This window comes from Purpureocillium lilacinum (assembly GCF_023168085.1).
Source record: "Purpureocillium lilacinum CBS 284.36 DNA, scaffold_5, whole genome shotgun sequence".
NCBI classification, from domain to species: domain Eukaryota; kingdom Fungi; phylum Ascomycota; class Sordariomycetes; order Hypocreales; family Ophiocordycipitaceae; genus Purpureocillium; species Purpureocillium lilacinum.
Genome location: NW_027072115.1, coordinates 2,689,289 through 2,711,114, shown reverse-complemented (window position 1 = coordinate 2,711,114; position 21,826 = coordinate 2,689,289). Strand labels below are relative to the sequence as shown.

The 21,826-nt window shown below is 61.6% G+C and overlaps 7 protein-coding genes across 7 annotated transcripts; 1 reads left to right on the top strand and 6 right to left on the bottom strand.

The window, feature by feature from the left end:
* Positions 1-275: 275 nt before the first annotated feature.
* PLICBS_007417 (uncharacterized protein) lies at positions 276-1,024 on the bottom strand (the record flags this gene model as incomplete). Its single annotated transcript, XM_065601167.1, has 4 exons — positions 276-413; positions 526-624; positions 731-792; positions 865-1,024. The coding sequence occupies 4 exons, from the start codon at positions 1,022-1,024 to the stop codon at positions 276-278; spliced, it is 459 nt and encodes a 152-aa protein (XP_065457239.1).
* A 1,046-nt stretch (positions 1,025-2,070) lies between these two features.
* On the bottom strand, positions 2,071-4,018 carry PLICBS_007416 (uncharacterized protein; the record flags this gene model as incomplete). Its single annotated transcript, XM_018320848.2, has 2 exons — positions 2,071-2,548; positions 2,601-4,018. 2 exons carry the CDS (start codon positions 4,016-4,018, stop codon positions 2,071-2,073), a joined length of 1,896 nt encoding a protein of 631 aa, XP_018180745.1.
* Positions 4,019-6,355: 2,337 nt separating this feature from the next.
* On the bottom strand, positions 6,356-8,045 carry PLICBS_007415 (uncharacterized protein; the record flags this gene model as incomplete). Its single annotated transcript, XM_065601166.1, has 3 exons — positions 6,356-6,955; positions 7,011-7,804; positions 7,850-8,045. 3 exons carry the CDS (start codon positions 8,043-8,045, stop codon positions 6,356-6,358), a joined length of 1,590 nt encoding a protein of 529 aa, XP_065457238.1.
* Positions 8,046-8,641: 596 nt separating this feature from the next.
* PLICBS_007414 (uncharacterized protein) lies at positions 8,642-9,391 on the bottom strand (the record flags this gene model as incomplete). The annotated part of the gene is made up of 1 exon (XM_018320846.2): positions 8,642-9,391. The coding sequence occupies one exon, from the start codon at positions 9,389-9,391 to the stop codon at positions 8,642-8,644; it is 750 nt and encodes a 249-aa protein (XP_018180743.2).
* A 489-nt stretch (positions 9,392-9,880) lies between these two features.
* On the bottom strand, positions 9,881-11,199 carry PLICBS_007413 (uncharacterized protein; the record flags this gene model as incomplete). Its single annotated transcript, XM_018320845.2, has 2 exons — positions 9,881-11,100; positions 11,157-11,199. The coding sequence occupies 2 exons, from the start codon at positions 11,197-11,199 to the stop codon at positions 9,881-9,883; spliced, it is 1,263 nt and encodes a 420-aa protein (XP_018180742.2).
* A 1,568-nt stretch (positions 11,200-12,767) lies between these two features.
* PLICBS_007412 (Bud site selection protein 6) lies at positions 12,768-15,860 on the top strand (the record flags this gene model as incomplete). The annotated part of the gene is made up of 1 exon (XM_018320844.2): positions 12,768-15,860. The coding sequence occupies one exon, from the start codon at positions 12,768-12,770 to the stop codon at positions 15,858-15,860; it is 3,093 nt and encodes a 1,030-aa protein (XP_018180741.2).
* A 524-nt stretch (positions 15,861-16,384) lies between these two features.
* On the bottom strand, positions 16,385-20,480 carry PLICBS_007411 (uncharacterized protein; the record flags this gene model as incomplete). Its single annotated transcript, XM_018320843.2, has 4 exons — positions 16,385-18,107; positions 18,160-18,502; positions 18,557-20,265; positions 20,323-20,480. 4 exons carry the CDS (start codon positions 20,478-20,480, stop codon positions 16,385-16,387), a joined length of 3,933 nt encoding a protein of 1,310 aa, XP_018180740.2.
* Positions 20,481-21,826: the final 1,346 nt, after the last annotated feature.

Sequence of the window (21,826 nt, the reverse complement as noted above, 5' to 3'; positions counted from 1 at the left end):
CCCCCAGATCGCGATCCGCCCAGACGACGACCTCCCCCCATCGGCAGTTTTCCCTGCCTGGCATCGTGGCCAGCGAGCTGCCAGCCACGCCACCACCGCCGCCGCCGCCGCCGCCTTCGCCTGCCCTGATGAGCATGATGACACGCAAAAAGCCGAGCAACATCCGTCCATGCATGCATGCATGCATGCATGCCGCTAGAAGTACTGCATCCAACATTGCCGCTGGAACAGACGCGCAAGCCATCGACACGCCGGCGTCGTCGCGGCACTTTGAATCACTGCTGCTGCTGCTGCTGCTGCTCATGCAGCTTGCTCTCCTGGCCCGACAGGTCCCCCGCGGGGCCGACCTTGTTGACGCCGTCCAGCTTGCGGTAGTTGAGCTTGTCGAGGTCGATGCCGTTGATGGTGCGTGCCTGTCCCAGGGATTATCATCCCCGCTCTCGTCAATTGACATGTCCCCTAGCCTGCCTCGCCTTGTCCGGGGCAAGGGGGGAGCAGAAGGGGAGGGACGGGGTGATAACGCACGCTGATGCCGTAGGTCTTGGGGTCCCGCTCGCGAAAGTCAATGCAGATGCTCGCTCCGCACTTGGGGCAGAAGAGCTGGCCCTTGGTCTTTGTGTTGAACTGCGCGCCTCAACTGTGAGCGCCCTTATCATCCAGCATTCACCCCCGGCCGTGTCCTTGGAAAAGGCGGCGGCTCGTGGACAGCAGCAGCAGCAACAAGACTCACCTCATACACCGAGCACCGCTCCTTGGAGCCATTATGCCACGTCACGTCCTCGTATGGGGGATCTAATGACAAAACCAATCGATGAGCTATCCGGGCCAAATTTTCTCATTCGGGAATCGGATCCGGCCACCCACAGATGAGCAGGTAGCCCATGCGCCGGCAGATGGAGCAGTTGCAGTTGAGCACCGTGTACTCGTCCAGCGGCGGCGACAGCTTGAACGAGAAGCTGATGTGCCCGCAGTGGCACCCGCCGTCGTACTCCCCGTAGCGCTTCGTCTCTTCAGTCGTCGTCATTCTTCTGTTCGTCTAGAGGCAGTAAAAAATTGCGTGATGTGTGGTTTGGTAAAGAGAGTCGTTGTTGCGCGGGCAAGCCAGCTTTGAGTCGTGCGTCGTGTCAGAAGGCGGGAGGCGACACGGCTGCTTTTAATACACCTCCCCTCTTCTCCCCGCGCAAAACAACATGGCTCTCTCCGCCAGTGTCACTACCACACACATGTAACTAACTACGGCAGCATCCGTTTACAGCATTCCCCCGTACGTACGTACTTTCAGCACTACTACCTACCTACAACCCCATACTGCTCCTCCTCCTGCTCCTTGGCTAGTCCCCGTAGCTGCAGAGCCTCCCCCCTCGTTCCCACTCAGATGACAAATGCACCGTGTCTGTCCGCCCGAGGATCAAATGAGGCTCAGCCCGCCGCGCCGCCCCCCTTCGCGCGATCGGCCGAGAGAGCCAGTCAGCACCAGCACCAGCACCGCTCAAGGGCGTCCGGACGACGGATCACGGCACGGGGGAGGATGGATACGATACGCTCAGCGCAGGCGGGGGCTCAAGTCCGGGCGGCCTCGCGCTGCCGCTGCGTCCCTCCCGGCACCGGCGCCGGCCCAATTGGCTCGATGTAGTTTCACGACACCGGAACTTTTGCGTGCTGGGATTGACGATTCACCTTGGGCTGAAGGGCGTAGACGTAAACTTGTCTGACAAACGGACCTCACCTTGTCTAACAAGCAGCTGTGCATCTTTCGTCTCAGTGGGATTATTTTTATTTTGCATTAGTTCGATTATGTTGTACGAAGTATGTGTGCTCCAGATCGCTCCTTTGTACAGGACTATCGCGACCCGGCAGCCAGAGTCACCGCCTCCACGGGTATCAAACACCCCAAAATGCAGCCACCGCGAAACCGCCCGGGCATCCGGCGCAATCTCACCCGAGTAAAGCAAATGCTACCACCCGGCGCGCGGACCCATGCCAGATGACAAAACGCCGTGCTCCCCGTCATACCGCAGAACGCAACTCCTCCACCACCATTCAATGCACTCCCGACTCCCGACGGGCCGATCAAGCCGTCTGGGCCGGGCCGTCCTCGTCACTCGCCCTTCGGGGCGCGTTGGCCATCGCGGCCGCGTCTTCGCCCCGCTTCTCCGCGGCCCCGTCGGCGTTGCTCTCCTCCGACTCCTCGTCCACGGGGTCGGCCGGGGCGGAAAAGGTCGGGGCGTAGGCGCTCTTCTGGCGGATGCGGGCGCCGTAGTAGTAGAAGACGAAGGGAATGGGGGCGAGCACCACCGCCACGCAGCCCAGCAGCGTCGAGGCCCACTGGATGCCCATGCCCTCAAACATCTGGCGCGCGAACAGCGGGAATCCCGCACCGCAGAGCGATCGCATAAACGTGTTGCCGGCAATCGCCGAGGCCGCAAACATGAGGTAGGCGTCGACGAGGTAGTTGAGCGCCTGAAGGAAGATGGACATGAGACCGAAGCCGGTGCAGAGGCCGCTGAGGGCGGGGACGATCCAGTGGATGTTGGGGTTGTAGCCAGTCCTGACGGTCTGTTAGCAAAGACTCATGCTGTTGAGGGGTGGGTGCGGCTCACCATCCGAACCAGAAAATACCAATGGCAAAGGAGATGCCTCCCGCCATGACGTTGGGCAGACGCCACTCAGGAACAGGAACGCCGTTGTTGGCTGCCAGCTTTCGCATGTACCACGGCTGCTGCGCAATGACCGACGCGCCAGCCAGGAGCTGTCCGCAAATCATGCCGAAAAACGTGAGACCCGACTGGCCCGCGTTGAAGCCGTGGACGCCGACAAACACGATCGGGTAGGCCGTGAGGAAGAGGTACAGCAGTCCGTAGATGAAGCTCATGTAAATGGAAAGCAGCAGGATGATGGGCTCCGTAAAGAGCAGGCGGAGGGGACGCGAAAAGTTCTTCCTGACCAGCTCGCCAAAGTCGACCTCGATTTCCTCCTGCTTGGCGTGGATGCCCCAGTTCCTGGTGCGGCGACGCAGCTCGGCGGCCTTGCTGATGAGGATGACGGGCGGGTACGTCTCCTCGAGGAAGAGAAAGTCGAGGATGAAGGCGGCGAAGCCCATGATGGAGGCGAGGTATTCGGTCCAGCGCCAGCCGAGGTAGGAGTAGGTGATGAAGCCGCCGATAAAGGGCGCCAGCAGGGGGCCCGTGAAGACGGCCATGGAGAAGAGCGTGACGGCGATACCACGCGTCCGGTTGTCGAACATGTCGGAGAAGACGGCCGCGACGACGGCGAGCGGGCAGGCGCCAAAGAAGCCGCTGAAGAAGCGGCAGATGAGGATGGTCTGGATGTCCTTGCCGGTGGCGCAGGCAATGGAGAAGAGCGAGAAGCCAAACATGGAAACGACGAGCGGCAGCCTTCGCCCGCGCAACTCGGACAGAGGTGCCCACAGCGTCGGGCCAAAGGCGAAGCCCAAGACGTAAAACGTCGTCCCCAGCAGGCCAACCTCGGTGCCGACGCCGTATTGCGCCGCGACGACGCTCGTGGCGGACGAGAAGATGGAAGACGTAAAAGCCGACGTCATGGTCGTGTATCCCAGCATGGCAGCCGTCAGGATCTTCTTTCGCAGCGGCCAGTTCTGCGAGTGCAGAGGGTCGTGCGGGCCGTCAAACTCGACGACATACTCCTCGCGCTCTGGCAGCGGCGGCGGGTAGGGCTTGCCGGCGCCAAAGGGCGGCAGCGGCTTGGAGACGACGGATCTCCTGCTGATGCGGCCCTCGGACCCGACGGTGGCATTGTGCTGGGTGCGCTGGGTCGCGATGCGGCTCAGCGCCGTTGGGTGTCGCTCGAGGTCGTTGGCCGTCGACACACGGCTCATCTGCCGGCGCGATAGGCTGCCGCGGCGGCTTTCCGACTCGGTCGATGCCGACGAGGCGGAGAGGACGCGCTCGATCTCGTTGCTGGCACGGCGGCGGTAGCGCTCAGGCGAGGCCGCCTCCGCCGCGGTGCTCAGCTCCTGGTCCACAACGTCCATGGGCATTGTGGTGGTTCAGAACGCTGAGCGCTGTTCCTGCTGTTCTTGTAGTAAATGTTGCTGTTGGTCGGGCGTTGGTTGACGATGACGCCACTGCGGTATCCCAATCTACCGCGGTCGCAACCCGCTGCTGTGCCTCGAGACAGCCGTTCAGAGGAGGTTGCAAGTCGATTGAACGAGCAGAGGAAGGCGAGAAAAGTCTAAAATGACAAAGAGGAGGAGGAGGGCCGAGCAAGGACTTGTACCCGTACTAGGCAGGAACCAAGCAAGCCTCTTTTTTTTCTTCCCTCCCGCAGAATGGGACGCTGCTGGTGGAAGGTATTATTTTTGCGCCGACTCGTCGGGGGGTTGCTTATGACGATGGTACTAAGACGATGCCTGTAGCGCTAAAGGGAGCCACGCATCCAATCGCAGCAGAATTTGCCGACCGATCCGGGGCGGGTCTGCTCCCGAAGGTTTGCCTTGAGCCTCGGCGTGTTGCGGCGCGGTCGGTACTCGGTGCGGCGTCGGTGTTGGAGCGAGTGCCTGCGTGTGCACTCGTTCGTCGCTGGTCGTGTGTAACACAAAAGATTAAGTAGATCGCTGAAGAAACAAAACAGCTTGGGGGGAGGTTTCTCGATCTCTGTGTCACCGCGGGGGAGTGTGGAAAGACGGCCAACCGCAAAGAAATCTGAGACAATAACAAGGCCCGTCGGCAAACTGGGCTTGGACTGGGGATCCTAGGACGACGACTACGTATCTCTGTCGAGCGATGGGGAATTGAGTTTGGCATTGTGGGCGGGCAACAGGTTCATCTTTATGCATACATCCATCGTTCGAGCAACGGGTTTGGGAGCTTTCCCACGTCGTGCGTGGAGAGTCCGCGGACAAACTCGTGCGCGCTGCTCGGACTTCTGGAAGCCTCTCAACCCCGTCCCGTTGATGAGTCTTGTCTCTTGTCTGGCTGGCAGACTTGTCATCATGCAGCACGCGCCGCCGTTGTGCAAATCGCCTGACAGGGGGGGGCATGGTCGCTTCTGCATGCATGGGGGGCATGGGCATGGGTTCGGGAGGCTCCTCGCGGCTTGATTGACGGACTCGCCCCCCAACGGCCGGCCGAGTCGCTCGCTGATGCCGAAACTAGCATAAAAAAAAAAAAGGGATGCGGCGGCACGCCGTTCCGGGACCCAGCTAGTACGTACGTACGGTGGTCGTCGTCGCCGTTTCGGTGCCTTTTAGTCAGTGAGGTGGGTATGGAGTGGGTGGTGTGGACGGGTGGGAAGCTTCCCTGGAGGAGAGCGAGCCGCCAATTGCGCTGACTGATGATGAAGGGGGCGGCGGCGGCGGGCGGCTTGTGGTGTCGGCATTGGGGCGTTGTCGCGACGCGCGAGCTTGCTGCAGATTCTGCAGTGACGAACCCTCGCGATGACAAAGCGGCAGCGGGCCCCGGCAGTCCGCAACGGGGGCCTGCCTTGTCCCGTGTTGTTTGTTGTTGGGCATCGTCGTCGTCATTCGTACCGACATGCCGGTTTCCATGCTATGTACTCCGTACATAGGTGTTCATCTACAGCTCAATGCCATCACAGATTGCCTGGGGGCCGACGAGTAATGCAGCCATGAGGTGCTGTTGGGCCCAAGTCTAGCGGTAGTGCAGCCAGGGCCTGTAGTCGTACTGATTGCGTCCCGGGCAGAGCTGCAACGTAGGTGCCCTGTAAAGTCAAACGCATGGAGGGTCCATCCATTCCAGGTTCAGGCACGCCCAGCGCAAAAACGTCACCCAGCGCAAAACCCGGCATCTCCGTTCATCAGCCTCTGCACGTGGAGCGCAGTCGGGTTCTACAGGGCGTCCGACAGCGCGCCTCTCGGCAAGGTTAAACGGCCCTGCATCAAACTGACAAACCTCCCCGCCCCCCACTGCCAGTCAGAGTGGTGGGTAGTGGTGGTGGTCACTGGTGGCTCCAGCCCGCCCGCAAAGCGCAACTTTTTTTTCCCCCGTGTTGGCTGGCGGCTCGGAATCGCGAGGAGCTTGTTGGTGCAAGCTCCCTCGGCAGGGGACGGACGGGAAGCAGCCCGCGCGTGGGTGGTGGGCTCACCTGGCGCTGCACAACGACGTAATGCCCGACAGACCACCGCGTGGGCGACAGGGGTCTGTCCCCAGGTGGCCGTGGCGGGAGGGGCCACCAGTGCCAGTGGAAGCGACACACCCCGCCAAACATGCAGCCCGTCATCCTCGTCTCACCGCAAAGAGGTATGATTCCTCATTTGCCTGCCCCGGAAGACGGGCGCTTGGGTGGAAATGACATCAACGGACGATGGCACATTTGCAAAATCTACAGATCTGTTGCACGCACGCTCACTCGCTTCCTACCTCACCCCCCAGCCGTGCTCCAGCAGCGCCGTCGCCTCCTCCAGGCTCAGCCCTGCCGTCTCCGGGTATATCCTCCACACGAGCCAGTATCCCGCCGCGCAGACGCCCGCGTACACCACAAACGTCCACGACGGCGTCAGCGCGTCCATCATGGGCAGGAACGTCAGCCCTATCGCAAAGTTGGCGCCCCAGTTGGTCGCCGTCGCCACCCCGCTGCCCAGCGACCGCACCGCCAGCGGGAACAGCTCGCTCTGCATCCACGGCACGTTGCCCAGCCCCAGCGCGAACGCCGCCACGTAGATCATGATGCTGATGAGCACGAGGCTCGCCGCGCCTGGGTGCCCCTGGTTCCCGTCGCCGGCCGCCGCCGTCTGGTCTAGCGAGAGAAACGAGAACCCAAACGCCGCGAAGAGGAGGCCCATGATCATAAACGGGATCGAGCAGAGGAGGATGCGCCTGCGTCCGATGCGGTCAATCAGGCCCAGAGCTGCGAGCGTGAAGAAAAAGTTGGTCACGGCCACCACCAGCGACGTGAGGGTCGGGCTCTCGAAGCCGACGAGCATGAAAATGGTGGCCGAAAAGTACATGAGCGAGTTCTAAACATATGAGCGCGCCGTCCGTAGAACCAAGCGAGTTTGGGGAAAGACTCACAAATCCGCATAGCTGCTGTAGGCCCTGCAACAGACATGCTATGGCCAGCGCTCTGCGATTCTTGCCCTCGCTCAAGAGCGCTTGCCAGGCCCCGAGCCACTTCCAGGGCCCAGCCCGTTGGTGCGCCCTCAGCCGCCGCGCCTCTTGCTCTTGTTGGGCTTCCATCTCGATCTCCCTGATAATTATGTCTGCGTGCTGTCCAGACGCTGCCTCCCCGCCGTTGACCCTCTCGATAACAAGCCTCGCGGCAGAGACCCTGCCAACCTTGACAAGCCAGCGCGGCGTCTCGGGCATAAAGACAACCACGGCAGCCTGCAGAGCGGCCGGCAAGGCCCCAAGCCCAACCATCCACCGCCAACCCGTGCCCTCGTCCGCGTACGTCGACAGCAGCCACCCGATCACGTACGCCACCATCTGCCCCATGGTGATGAACAGCACATTCATCGTGACGAGCCGCCCGCGGTGCGACGCGGGTGCCACCTCGGCAATGTACAGCGGCACCACGAAGCTCGCCGCGCCGACGCCTGCGCCGACGATGCACCGGCCGGCGACCATGACAAGGACGGACGAGCAGACCGCCTGCAGCAAGGCGCCCACGATGAAGAGGACGTCGGCGTAGAGTATGACGCGCTTGCCGCCGAGGCGGTCGGCTAGGACCGAGGACAGCGGTGAGGCGAGGAGCGCAAAGAGGGAGGTGGACGACGTGATGATGGACTTGTCAAACGACGTGAGGGGCCGGCCCGAGAGCGAGGTTCCTATTGATACGAGCGTGGCCGAGATGACGCCCGTATCATCTGCGTCGACGATGGTCAGCCGCATTCAATCTGGCAAACACTGACGATACTTGCATCCAAAAAGGAGCCCGCTTATGCCCGCCGCAAAGGTCAAGGCGAGGACAAAGACGCCGTAGCCCGCCTCGGGGGCCTTGTCCTCTGGGCGTGTTGAGCCCCGTTGCACGGCGTCGTGGTCAGCGTCGTAGTCGGGATCATCGTCCCGCGGCTCGCCGGCCATGAGCGGTGCCTGAGACGCGTCCATGATGGAGCGAGCCCGGGCTTCTGCGTCGAATGCGTAGTCCGCCGGTCCCGGAGTCGCACAGAGGGCATGTGGTGTCGAGGTTGTCGGAGACCGGACGGTAGGGACGGGAGTGGGAGCGACGGAAGGCGGTTAATGCGGGACGCTGTGGGGACCTTAAGGCCGGGCGCCATGCCACGCCCCGTGTCCGTCCCCGTACCCACCGATCCAGGGCCCCTCATCAGTGGAGGCCGTTTTGGGCCATGACCTGGGCTGGCATTGAGCATGTGGTCCAGGTCACACGAGGCCATCCGGCCATGGCAGCAGGTCAATTTCACGGTACGAACAGCGTCGCATTGCAGCTGCCACGCGGGAATGCCGTTGGGCACCTGTAATTATCGCCGGAGCCTTTCATTTCGAGTTATTTCGAGGCGTTTTTTTTTTGTTTTATTATTTAGCGAGTATTCCACGTTTTGAATGCATAACCGTGGCCCGTAAGTCATGTAATCGTGAATCTTCAATGTCATTGATGTCCCTGGGGGAGGCCTGGTAAACTGGTCATGCCTTGTGACCCTATCAGGATCCTCGTCCAGCTGCATTACAAGCAGCCAGGACCAGCCTTATTCCTTTGCCAGCGCAACGATGCTAAACTGGAGGTTGCCGTTCGCGTGCTTCAAGAACCTCCTAACACCCAGCTCCAGCGCCCGCTCGCTGAGCAAGTCCTCCCCCTCGCCCAGCTCGCCGCGATCAATGGGCCCATCAACCGCGCCCTCGAGCTCCCACAGGTGATTGTCCTTGCCCTTGACGAACGCGAGAAAGTGCAGCGAAGCGTGCTCCTCGGCCGGCGGCGCCACCGAGCTGCCCATCCTCGCGGCGCGCATGTGCGCCCGCTCGAGCTCCTCGTTGTCGTACAGCGCCGCCGCACGCGCCTCCGGCTTCAGCGGCGCGGCCTGCTGCACGATGCGGTCCAGCAGCGAGCCGCTCTTGACGAACTTCTTGACCTCGCCGTTGGAGACGGAGTGGAGCAGCGCGATGAGGCCGCAGGCGTTGGCGATGGTCTGCTGGAACCACATGACGGGCTCGTCGGCGCCGCTCTTGTCGTAGGTCAGCTTGTCAGAGGCCTGCTCGATGGCGTCTTCCTTGCGCACGGCATAGTACATGTCCGGGGGCGTGATAAAGATGAGGGCGAGCGCGGGTCGGGGAATCAGCGCCAGGAGCTCCGGCTCGTCGAGGTTGTAGACGTCGAAGAAGCCCAGCTCCTCCGAGACGCCGAGGTCGTGCACGAGCGATGTGAACACCTCGGGGTTGTTTTCGAGCGGGATGAAGCTCTTCCTTCCCGACGGCAGGATCTTGACTCCTTCGGTGGGCATTGTGACTGTCTGGCTGGCTTTTCTCGAGGCTGCCTTGGATAGACTGTGGTCGATTACTTTGAGGTCGAGGAGCCCCGTCATCAACGCGGGGCACGATGTTAGTGTCAGCCCTATCCCCGGCTGCGCGTCGCTCTGGTGCCTGGCCTACTTGACACAAAGTGCAGCATGCTAATTGCTCGTGTTGCAGCGTGATGATACTACCCTCGATCTCATGGATATTGAAGCCGTCTTCGGCCTTTGCCGAGGACATGCCACAGCGAAATGATGGAGCCTACACGTAGCTCCGGATGTTCACCCGATCAGTCGCCACGAGCTACGCACTGCTCACGTAGCTGCTCAAGACCAACCCGGCCCTGAAAATACGATTACTATTAAAGGTATACAAGTTGTAAACGCCAGGCGCCTAGTACTGGCCAGGTATTATACGTGTACAAAGTAAAACTCATCTTGGTCAAGACACTGACGCCATGCACCCCAGTCTTACCTTGGTCAACGAGCATCCGTCGCAGACCTTCGCTCGCACAGCATGTACTTGAAAAAGTAGTAAACGCGCACTCCCGCAGAGACGAGAGGGCGCAGGACAGCTGGCACCCGAGACTGGGCATGGCGACTGATCACCTTGGGCATCACCGACTTGGGTACGCCAGGAGTAAACATCCAACACTGGCAGAGGTCGTAGGCGAGGCGCTGCACAGGTCGCACGCGCGCCCTCATTGCTTTTTCAAAGGCGACTAGTCCGTCATCTATGTCTTTCCCGTGCTCGACGATTTTAGCGATGGTGCGGGCCAGGAGCATGGCGTCCTCGAGGGCCTTGTTCACGCCCTCGCCGGCATGCGGCGTCATGAGATGCGCGGCATCCCCGATCAGGGTGATTCCCGGCATGCGCTTCCACCTGTATCCGATGGGGAGGATATGCAAGGAGCGGGGAATGCAGCGGCCCTGCGCCAGTCTCAGGGCCTCGCGCAGCTGCGGACACCAGTCCTCGAACTCGGTCTCGAATGCCTGCTTGGTAGCCTCCAGGTCCCTGGGGTCGTAACCGCACTTCTTCGGGTTCATCCAGTCGGCATCCGGGCGGACGAGGCTGGCATAGACGCATATGCTCCCGTCGCCCATCTGCTGGAACGAGATGCGCTGGCCCTCGTTGCTGGCGAAGACGCTGCCGCGGTTCACAATGTTGTGGATCTCGGGCGCCGTCAAATCGGCGTCCGGAATGTTGAGCTCCGTCATGGCAACGCCCGTGTACTGCGGCCGGAAATCCGGGTCGATGATCTGGCGGACCTTGCTCCAGGCCCCGTCCGCGCCGACGATGATGTCGAATCCCGAGTATATCGTGTTGCCGAAGAAGAGCGTCTTGCCCTCGATGGCCGTGAGCCGGTGGCCCCACTGGATCGTGCCCGGCGGGAGCGAGTCGATCAAGATCTCCCGGAGTCTCGCGCGATCGATCTCGGGGCGCTCGCCCAGGGACCTGTCCTCAGCTCCACGCACCATGTGGTACTTGAGGTCCTTGTCGACGATGGCGGCATACTGGCCGTCGTAGCGGGCAAACTGTTGGAAGTGTCTGAACAGGCCGGCTGCCTTCATGGCGGCCATGCCCGTCTTTGTGTGGAGGTCTAGCGTTCCTCCCTGGCTGCGGAAATCTGGTGATGCCTCGCCCTCAAACACTTTGACATTTATACCCTTGCGGAAGAGCATCCTGGCCAGGATGCATCCTGTCAACATGTAAGAATGAGCTAGCGATGAGATGAACGGTGACATGCCGACCTACCTGCTGGCCCGGCCCCGATGACAGCGACCGCGAGTTCCCCCATCCTGGTTAACGAGATGCTCGGGCATGTGACCTTGAAATGGGATCGAGTCGGGGAGTCATGTCAATGGACAGGTCGCACGTCGGGGATGCTCGGCTATTTCGGGAGGGATCGCGGCGCCCGGGTTGGGGACTGCGAGCTGAGAGGTTGGTTGAGGCCGCTGCATCATGACGAACACGACGACCTTTTTGGGGCCAGCCACGCAGGACGCTCCACCGTCACGCTTCGCCAGCCGCAGGCACCAAACTCCACGATGAACCAGTAGCAGGGTGCCATGATGGTGAGGGTCGTGGACAATGCCGAATGCTCCCCTGCACCTTGTCAAGAGACGGGGGGCGAGGGTGAGCTGAGACTTAGGGTAGGCCGTTGTCGAAGGCTGGCCTGATGGCTCGAGAGACGGCATCGCCAACGAGCAACATGTCTCGGACAAGGTGTTTGAGTTTTGGGGATGCATACGTAAGGGTACCAGCACGATTTCTTCGTACGTCACAGCCTCAGAGCAGGACGCCCCCTGCATATGCGAGCCATCTACGAAAAAGTCGAATCGGAGCCGTCGACCTCGCGAAGCCATGTGTCACCGGCAGCGCACCGCAGGACTCTGGCCACAGCAGCTGAGTTGGGAGCCAGTGACCGTTTCTTGTCGCTGTTTCCGCCGCTCGGACGCCTCCAGGGCTGCGGGCAGGCACTTCGTACATGACCTGGCGAAAACAAAACGTCCATACTGTGAAACGACGCCCGGACAGGCTGCCTCACACACACACACACCAAGCCCCAACATGGTGTGCTGCCGAGAAACACGTATCCGAGACGGACAAAAGAGCACCATCGAATACGAAGAGGAAGCGCGGCACGCAGTTGGCAGCTGAGGGCACAGCACAGGCCAGCGCAACCGAGCTGGGCGCTGCACGTGCGTTTGCAGCTGGAGAGCTCCCCGTTTCCTTCGGGCGCTCAGTGGCTGGCCGTCGTGCCTCCAGGCGGTCCAGTGGAGTCGGAGGGAGGCCGGGCCTTGAGACCGTCCAGGACAGCGCACACTGTAGGCATTGGGGTACTAATTTAGTACCTTGGCCGGCCAGCTCCACGAGGGCGAACCCAGCCACACGCGCTCTCGGTGCAACCCACAGCAGCTTGTACCTCGTCCTGTAGCCCAACCGCAAAAGGACTCGAAGGCAACGCGCGCCAGGTCAGACCAGGCTCGGCCAGACTAGACTGGCGCTCCTCCTGATCGGCAACCACCACCACTACCACCACCACCACCAGCACCCTGCCGCCTGCTGTCGGCCAAAAACAACACCTCGACACTTTCAACGCTCCTTCGCCTCGCCGCCGCAGACGCCCGACGCTCCGTCTGCTCGTCGCCTGCCGCCGCTCGTTGGGCCATGTTATTTCGATGCCGTACCGGCCCCCGTCGTCCGTTTAATGCGTAATTCTTCCGCCGGCCACTCCGTATAGTCGCTCATAACCGCCTCCCTCGCCCTCCAGGCCCGCGTCCGGACCGCCCCCCTGAACGCCGCCGCCGCGCCTTCGAGCATCCGTCGAACCGCATCGTCGCAGCCCCAAGACACATTGACACAATGCAGCCCGCGTCCGGATCGCAGCGAAGCTACGCGCAACGGCGCTCCCCCGGCGCCGACCCTGGCCCGCCGCCCAACGTGCGGCCCAACTCGCCCGGCACCGCCATGCAGCCACGCTCCTCCACGGCTTCGTCGAGATCCGCCCAGAGCAGCAGCGGCTCGAGGCGGACGACCCGCGATGTGAGCAGCCCTGCCCTCCTGATGGCCGCGCGCGCCCCTTCTGGCTGGCGCCGCGCCCTCGACCTGCGCCGCCGAAAGAAGCACAAGACTAACCTCAACCTGCTCCGAATCGTACAGGGCTCCGGTGGCAGCAGCTCCAGCTCGAGCATGCCCTTGTCCCAGATTGAGAAGAGCGTCACCCATCTGCTCGTCGCGACGAAGCAGCTCCTGGAGACGCTGACGCAGTGGTCGCGTGGCCAGGCTACTGACTCCCAGGTGTCCGACGTGTACGTTCGACTAGGTTACGAGTTCAACATGGCGTGCCGCGCCTTCACCGCCATCAACGTCGATACCTCCGATCTGGGCAACGTCCCCGATCTGCTCAGACACATCCTCGAGGCCACGTTGAGCCAGGAAGCGAGCGCCGAGAGTCTGGAAAAATACCTGCCGAGGATACGAGACATAATCATCAACCTGCTGCACGGGCTGAAGCGCAAGCAGCAGAGGCTGCGGCAGAAGCAGCAGGGCAAAGACCGCGATGGCAACCCCTTACCGGAGCGGACGACGAGCGTAAGCACGGTAGGCAGCGGGACCAGCGGTCTCACGAACCTGTTGGAAGAGGGTCTGGAGAACGGCTACCGACCGGATTCGCAGCGCGGCGAGCGTCCCCAACCAGCAGCCATCAATACGTCGCCCAGTCGTCGCTTCAACGCCCAGAGAGACCAGTCCCGCGGCTCCCTCGCCTCCGAGCAATCGTCGCTCTCCAGCACCACGATGCAAAACATCCCCGTCCTGCCGCCGTACCCGCCCGAAGAGTCTACAATGCCGTCAGCGTCCTCGATGGGTGACCTCAGCGCGTTTCCTCCGCCGCCGCCGCCGCCCCCCGACAGCCAGTCGAGCGCCCTGGCCGCACTGCAAAAGGGAGGCGACCTCGAGCGCCGCGCCTCGCGACGATACTCTCAATACCAAATATCGAAGCATCTTGGCGGCGTCAACGGGGTGCCGATGCTGCCTCCGCAGACTACGCCGATACCGAACAGAGGGCAAAAGGAGGCGCGAGAGTCGCTGCGTGCTGTGCAGTCTCGCGAGTCTGTCCGTCACAGCCGAGCCCTTTCCACGCATTCGAGAAACACTGGCCTCGACTCGTCCCCAGCCAGAATCCCGAGCCGCGTGTCCGAGGAACCCCCGACGCCAGTGGCGGGACCATCCAAGGCATTGCCAGAAAGCCCGGCGGTACGAAGTCCCGACGAGAAGTACGCCCCGAGCGCCACTGTCAGCGGCCCGCTGCCGGACCCGTCATCGTTTGCATCCGAGACGAAACGAGGTGACGATGAGCCGTCAAAGAAGGAGCAGATCAAGTCAGAGGATGTGCCCAGCGTCTCCCAGCCACCCGAGCCGAAGCACAACGAATCTTTCTTCCAGGTGTCACCGCCGCCGACCCCGACAAAGGACCTCACGCTGTTCCTGCAGTACAAGTCCAAGGTCAAGAAGATTGTGCTTCCTGAAGGACGCGACGAGCTTTCGATCGGGCGGCTCCAGCTTGCCTTCATCGAAAAGTTCTCATGGAACACGCAGCAGAACGGCGCAGACCTCCCCGAAATATACATCCAGGATCCCGTCTCTGGCGTGCGCCACGAGCTCGAGGACCTGTCAGATGTCAAGGACAGGACAGTCCTGGTGCTGAACGTGGAGGCCCTGGACGAGGTCAAGAGGCACATTGACGACGGCATGTCTGCGCTGACCAAGATTGTCCGCGAGATGAAGCAGCACGTGGACGACCAAGGCGTCACTCTCCAAAGAGTCTCTGATCGGCAACGAGAGACTGCAACCGAGCTGGCACGACTGGCCACGGCACCTCCGGCGACGCCGGTCGTGGATGGCTCGAAGCCGGTCATGGGTACTGGCAAGAAACTCGGCGCGGGGCAGCTTGGGGAGCTGCGTAGTCTGCGTCGCGACCTTGCCGTCATGCGGCAGACATACTCTACTTTCCAGACCGAAGTCGAAAACTCCATGTCCGCAATTCGCAGCAAGGCTGCCAACGTCAAGACGGCAGCCACCAAGGCAGCGATCCCGGATATTGAGGGTGATGCCGGGTACTCCTATGTCACCAGCGGACGAAAGCAACTTAACGCAGATTCAGACCGACTCGTCGCCAAGGTCGACGATCTTCAGGACCTCGTGGAAGATTTGCGCAAGGATGTCGTGCACCGCGGTGTGCGTCCCCTGCCGCGGCAGCTCGAGGGCGTGGCCAAGGACATTGCCGGCCTCAGCAAGGAGCTCAAGAGGATGGATGAGTACATGACGCAGGAGAAGCCGATCTGGACCAAGATCTGGGAGAAGGAGCTTGAGGATGTGTGCCAGGGCCGTGACGAGCTCCGCCTTATGGAGGACCTGCTCGTGGACCTGCGCGACGACTTGGAGAAGGCCAATGAGACCTTTACGCTCGTGGAGCAGGCGACCAAGGAACAGATGAAGGACAACGGAACCGGCCAGAGTGCTGGTTCTGCCCGCCAATTCTCCAAGGGCCTGAACAACCTCGGCAACAGCCTTGACCAGAACGCCGCCAAGGAGGATGTGCTCGGCGAAGTCAGAGCACTGCAGCCCAACCACGAGGACAGGCTGGAGGCCATCGAACGAGCGGAGAAGCTGCGGCAAAAGGAGCTCGAGGGCCGCCGGGGCAACGCCCTGCAGAGGGAGATTGCCAACTTTGTCGAGGAGGGCAAGCTGAAGAAGTCTGGCGGCTTCGAGGAGGTCGAGCGCGCCAGGAAGGCCAAGGACGACAGGATACGACGAGAGGTGTGGGAGCGCCAGAACGGCATGATCCCCGAGAACCCGATTGGCGAGGACGAGGCGGCGTTTGAGGACGCGCCCGAGGAGGCACCGGAGACGGACGAAGCGACTATCCCGGACGAAGTACCGACGGAGGCGGCTTGACGAGGATTCGGCGGCACGGTTCGAATGGCTCCCCCCTTTTCTATACTAGGCAACTCGACGAGGTGTCTTGACACGCAAATCGGATGAGACTCCTCCCCCGGCTCGCACGCGAGGGGGAGGGCTCGAGATTACCACGTATATGATGCATCCGACGATCTGATAGGTATAACGAGATTGTATCATACGTACACTACGCTACAACTACACCGCCTGCCCGGCCGGTTTCCCCCTGTTATACAAACATGTTGCTGTGGGAAGCCCCCCCCCCCTTTTTTTTTCTTGCTGGTGGCGCTGTCTGGTTTTCTTCTGATCATAGCGGGAAGCGAGATGGGCGGTCTCTGTATTGCTTGACATGAATTCAAGGATGACTGTTTATGCCTGCCTGCCTGCCTGCGCCGTGCCGAGTCGTGATGCTCAGTGATGACACCTTCATCTCCGTGACCATGCGATGTTTACTATTTTGTCTATCCAACCATCCCTATTCCTGAAGAAGAGGCTGAATGCCGACGTGGGCTGTCTCTGCATCACCCGAGCAGGGCCAGCTTCTTCATGGCGGGCAGCACCGGCGGCTCTAGCCTCTTGCTCCGGCCAGCCATCCAGTCCTGCAGCACGGCGTCGCCGCCCGTCGCCCTCCACGCGGGGGCATCCTCGCCGGCCGCGGCCCCATCCGCCGCAGCTCCCTCGCCCGCATCGTTGCCGTCGCCACTGCCGTTCGCCGCCGCCGCCGGCGGGGCAAACACCTCAGCGACGGCACGCTCACACGCCTCCACCACGTCGGCCATGAGGGCCTCGGCGGCGCGCGCCCGCTCGGCCATGCCCCTGCGCACGAGCGCAAAGACGAGGCGCTCGACCTCTGCGCCCGTGGCGGCGACGCGCTCGACGAGGCGGCGCACGCTGTTGACGAGGTACTCCTCCTCGTAGACGGTGCCCTTGCGCCCGCGGGCGCGCTTCTTCTCCTCGCGGCGGCGGTTCTTGCTCGTGGCGCGGCTGACGCCCGTGCCGGCGGTGCCCACGCTGCCCGCCTTGCCCGTGTAGCGCGTGAAGAGGCTGGCGCTGGTGCTCATGCGCGAGCTCGCCGCCACGGACACGTCGTCGGGGATGTCTGCGCCGCCGGCGCGCTCGCCCTCGTAAAACGCCAGCGGGTCCTCGGCCGCCTTGCGGCGCAACTCGGCGATGCGCGGCACCTGCGCCAGCAGCTGGCCCTTGCAGTCGGCGAGGAACTCGGTCGTGCTGCCGAGCGCCTCGGCGAGCCCCACGTCGACGGCCGTCTCGAGCAGGTCCGCGCGGGACCTGAGCGCCACGAGCCGCATCGCCTCGGCGAAGTGGTACCCCTTGCAGAGGCACTTGACCGCCGTCTCGAGCGACGACAGGTGGTCCACGTGGATGGTGGCCGCGGCGCGGTAGTCCTTGGCCTCCCAGAGCGCGTCGGCAAGGCTCGTCGCCAGGTCGGCCATGGCGTCGGCGGACAGGGGCGGCGTCTGCTGCTGCGCCGTGTAGAGGCATTCCTGCCAGCACGTGGCGCCCGAGGCACGGTAGCAGTTGGTCGCCTTGACGTAGTTTTGCAGCGACTCGTACGCCAGGCCGGCCTCGCGGAAGGCGGACGTGGACTCGAGGTGCGCGGCGTACAGCTCCGTGAGCGCGTTTAGGCGCGGCTGGTCGTACCGGTAGAGCTTCAGGGCTTCCTGGTACAGCGCGTGCTTCGTGGTGTAGCTGCACAGCTCGTCGAAGGCGTCCAAAGCCTGGAGATGCAGGAGCGCCTTGGTCCGCCGCGCGAGATGGTCGTCAATCTCAAACTTGCGTCGGAGATCGGGGAGGGCGTGGAGGTTCTGGATGAAGGGGAGGTATTCTCGGGGGTCGCGCTGCGACTGCTGGGCGACCAGAAGCGCGAGTTCGAGGTTGTAGAGGCCAAGGGCGTGCTCGTACACGCGGTTGACGTCGACGAGGAAGCAAATGTGCTCGACGGCCTTTTCGGCCACCTTTGCGTCTTCCCGCATCAGTTCGGCCACGAGGGTGAGGCCGTCGTCCAGTGCAGGCGGCGCTTTGCATACGTGGGCGGTGATGACGTTTTGGAGGTTGGTCGACTTGCGAGGAAGGAGACCCTTGAGCAGAGCGTCGCAAACAGTGTTTACTTTCGAGCCAGACGGCTTCGCAATGTCTGTGGAGGGGTCGACCTCCGAGACGCCACCAAGGGGTCCAGCCCGCGCTCGCTTGGTGTCCTGGTACATGGTCTGCGTGACGTCGTCCTCTCTGAAACGATGTCAGTGAACAAGCCCTCTTGGAACTGTTGAAGAGCACATACCGGAGAGATGAGAGGAAGAGATCAATGTACGTCACGTCCTTGAGCTGGTCCAGGAAGAGGCCAACACTGGCCAGGAACTGCGTTGGCTGATGGTCGTACAGAATGTTCATATCGACACGCTGAGTGCGGCAGTAGGAGAACGCCCTCGCGTAGTTCTTGTCCTCGATGAGGCTGCGTATGCCAGCGACGACCATGGCGCGCGGGAAAATGGTCTCAACATTGCCTCTCGGCATCTGAAGCACGATGCTCATGTTGGTGGGGATGGCCGTCACAAGACGAGACCCCCGCTCAACGCTGCGGCACCTCTCGTCCCTTTCGGGGTCATCTGCCGGGACTTGAAGCGCTATGTGATTTGTTAGTTGCTGCCAGTTCCCACAGCGTCGCTGGCTTAACATACCCTCAACGTCAGGTGATAGATGGACGTATTTGACAAAGTGGTTGCTGGTTGTGAAGATGAGATGGCTAGGCGTGACGATAAAGGAGGTGCAGTTCTTTGCGAGGAGCCGGGAGTTGGCATAGATGTGGCCGCTCCGCGAAAGACCAAAGGCAGTAATGATGCCCTCGGGCTTGCTCATTTCGAACCACGGCAGATGGGTCGCGAATCTGACGGGCAAGAGATCGGAGTTGGAGCCAGACAGACTGTAGAGATTTCCGGACAGGTCTTGACCATATCCCTCAATAGACTCCTCGTCCTCGAATGTGGACGTAGACACCAAGCGTTGCTTGTCGTCCACAGCGTCACCGAATTTGCCGCTCTGGCCATCAATCTTGGCCTGCAAGATACCGTTGCTGTCGGAGAACGAGGCGCGGAACTCGTCCTTGGAGATGCAAGATATCCTCAGCGGTAGGACACTAGGGCCTGCCAAAGGCGCCCGTGTTCTGAGCTGGGGTTTGATGGACCGTCCATTCTTCATGGGCATGTCGAAGATGTCGACGCCCTGGCGGTGCAGGATCGCAAAGGAGGTATTTTGGTGACCAAACGCGACATCGACCACAGCAGATTCGCAAGCGACGTCGAAAAGAGACATGGGTGGCGGCACGTTTGCCGTCCGGAATGGTGTCAGCTTGACGGTTTCGCCATCGATGACGGCAACGACGCCGTTGTCGTAGGGAGGCAGACATGACCCACGCGCAGTGTGGAAGATGTACTCGGTGAGAATGGCATGCGTGGAGGTGGCAGCCGCGAAACGCAGGGCTTTCTCCGGGTGCCATGAAAGCTGGGGACACCCCGAACCCAGTGGCATCTCCTGTTTGAGGTACCAGTGGTAGTTGCCCATGGTCCAGAACTGGACCATGCCATCCAAGGCGACGGCCAGGACCGTAGAGTCCGAGTTCCATTGAAGACGGATCTTGGAGTGATCAACGACGGAGCCTTGGGGCGAGCGAAGCGTAAACTGTCCATGGCGCAAGCCGTTTCTCTCAAAGAAGACGACGTCGACTCTGTCAGAAAGTCGCTGGATACCCGCCATGAGATTGCCTGCGGGTCTCCAGCTCAGAGTCCCCTCGAGCCCATCAACCGGTTCGCTCGCGCTGTCAAGCTCGCCCTCGCGGGAGTAGACACGGATGACGCGCCGACTGCCCTCCTGGACCGAGTTGATGGCAACAAAGGCGCCGTCGCCGCGCCAGCTGATGGTCGTCGAGCCGTCCTCGTGGCTGCTCGGCAGGCCATCATCGACCTTTTCGGGAATGGTAGGATCGCGAAGGGCCTTTGCGCCTCTGCCCTGGAACTGCGTCTCCTTCTTTCCCCATCCCACGGATACGTGCTTGGACGCCTTGAGGTCCTCAGAGGTCATGGGCACCTCGATAACGGGGTCAAAGGTGCTGCCCATGAAGATGAGGTTGTTGTCCTTGGTGACGACAGCCAAGAGCTCCTCGTCGGGGGACCAGCGTGCGGCGGCGATGCCGGCGTCGATGGAGCCCATGATCTCGATGTGAGCGCCATCGTCGGCGAACTGGTCCTCTTGGACCGTGACAATGTCTCCGCCCTCCAGAACAAGACATGTCATCCCTGAACCGCTCAGGTACTGACTGCTGACGACGGTGTCCACGGGCAGGTCAGGATGCGGACTGGGGGCATCCCAGCTGGCGACAGTCTTGTGCGAGGTGCTGCATGATGTACGGTTAGTATATTGAGTGTGTCAAAGGTGGCTCAGATGAACGCACGTGAGATCCTTCTCCGATACCCTCACCAGCTCGATGGCAGAGCTATGTGTCGACGGCCCGATGGTGCAGAGCACCTCATCCTTCTCCGGGTCCCAACAGGTCGAGGTGATGTCGGCATGGCTCCAGCGGCCGAGGCGGACATTGCGTAGATTGCGCATCGTGGCCGCTTCTCACGGGCAGCGCATGTGGAGGGCGCCTTTGAGAGTCGTCGTTGTGTCGATATTTGCGGTCTTGAAGTATCATCGAAATGCGTCTCCGCCAACCAGAGCTTGTGCAAAAGCGCAGGTTGACCAAATTTTTGTTCGCACCGATGGACCCCTGCACAAATCCGGCATTGCGCATGCACAATTGGCCAGTGTGCACCCACCCGCTCAGGCTGCTGCAGCCACTAAAACTGGCGGGCCCGCTGTTTGATGCATGTCCACACCCTGCACAAGTGCTGAATAATTTTGGGCAGCTTTGTGCACCGCCCAGCACCAGGACGTCAAGCTTGGGCTGGTGATGGTGACCGTGGTCAGGAATGCCGACTCTCTTGCAAAGTAGGCAATACCAAGTATACAGGTCTGCTGATGAAATGTAACCAAGGCTCCCGTGAATGCAGCGTAGTCCACCTTGCGCTACTTCGTATAGGTACTGGCATTCCCTTGGATTGCGACGGTAATACATGCATGGGTAAGGCAGTAGTACACTTTACATGGCATGCAATCGTGGGATATATGTTACGAAACGAAGAGTTGCTTGACGGAAGCGCGCGTCACGACTCGAGTTGCCGAGATCCCCGCCTGCAAGTTCTTCGCCTTGTCATCTGATCTCGGGCTGCTTTCTCCCGACAAGGACAAATCGCACAGACGTCATCTCATGCGCCCACTGTCAAAGCGCTGTCGCCAGGAGTCCTGCATGAAAGGGTGCGGCGTGGGCGCCTCTTCGTATCAAAAAAGACTGCGAGATTCCGCGTTGCCTCTGTGCGCTACATCAATGCTCCAGCCGCCGCGGGCATCAAGCGTCCATGCCGGTACGAGCATTCATTGCGAGCGCCGGCAACATGTATTTTCTCGTCGCGACCTCACCCAAGCGAGAAGAATTCCAGCAACGAGTCATCCCTGCCAAGGCAGAAGAACCGCAGTGGTCCCGGGGAGGCTCCCAGGGCGCGCTTCCGCCGCAGGGGCAAGGGTCCCGGCCGGGGCGGCTGAAGAGAGAGAGAACCTTGCGTGCAGGCGAAGATCTCGACCCGGTCGCCGTTTCGCAATCGCCTCGCCCGGCCCGCCCGGCTGGCCCGAAGTGGAAGACGCCGATGGTCTCGACGCGTTGATGAAGCTTGATGGCTTGGGTCCTCGTCTTCTTGGCAGCGCCTTCTCGAGTTTGCGTGAGGGCCTCGTGATGCGAAAAGAGACGGGGGAAATGACAATCACGGTGCGTGTAATCCGTGGCCCGTTCTTGAAGAACAGGCCATCGTTGACGACAGCACGGCATCTCCACCGCCTGGCGGCGCAAACCCCGGCACAGC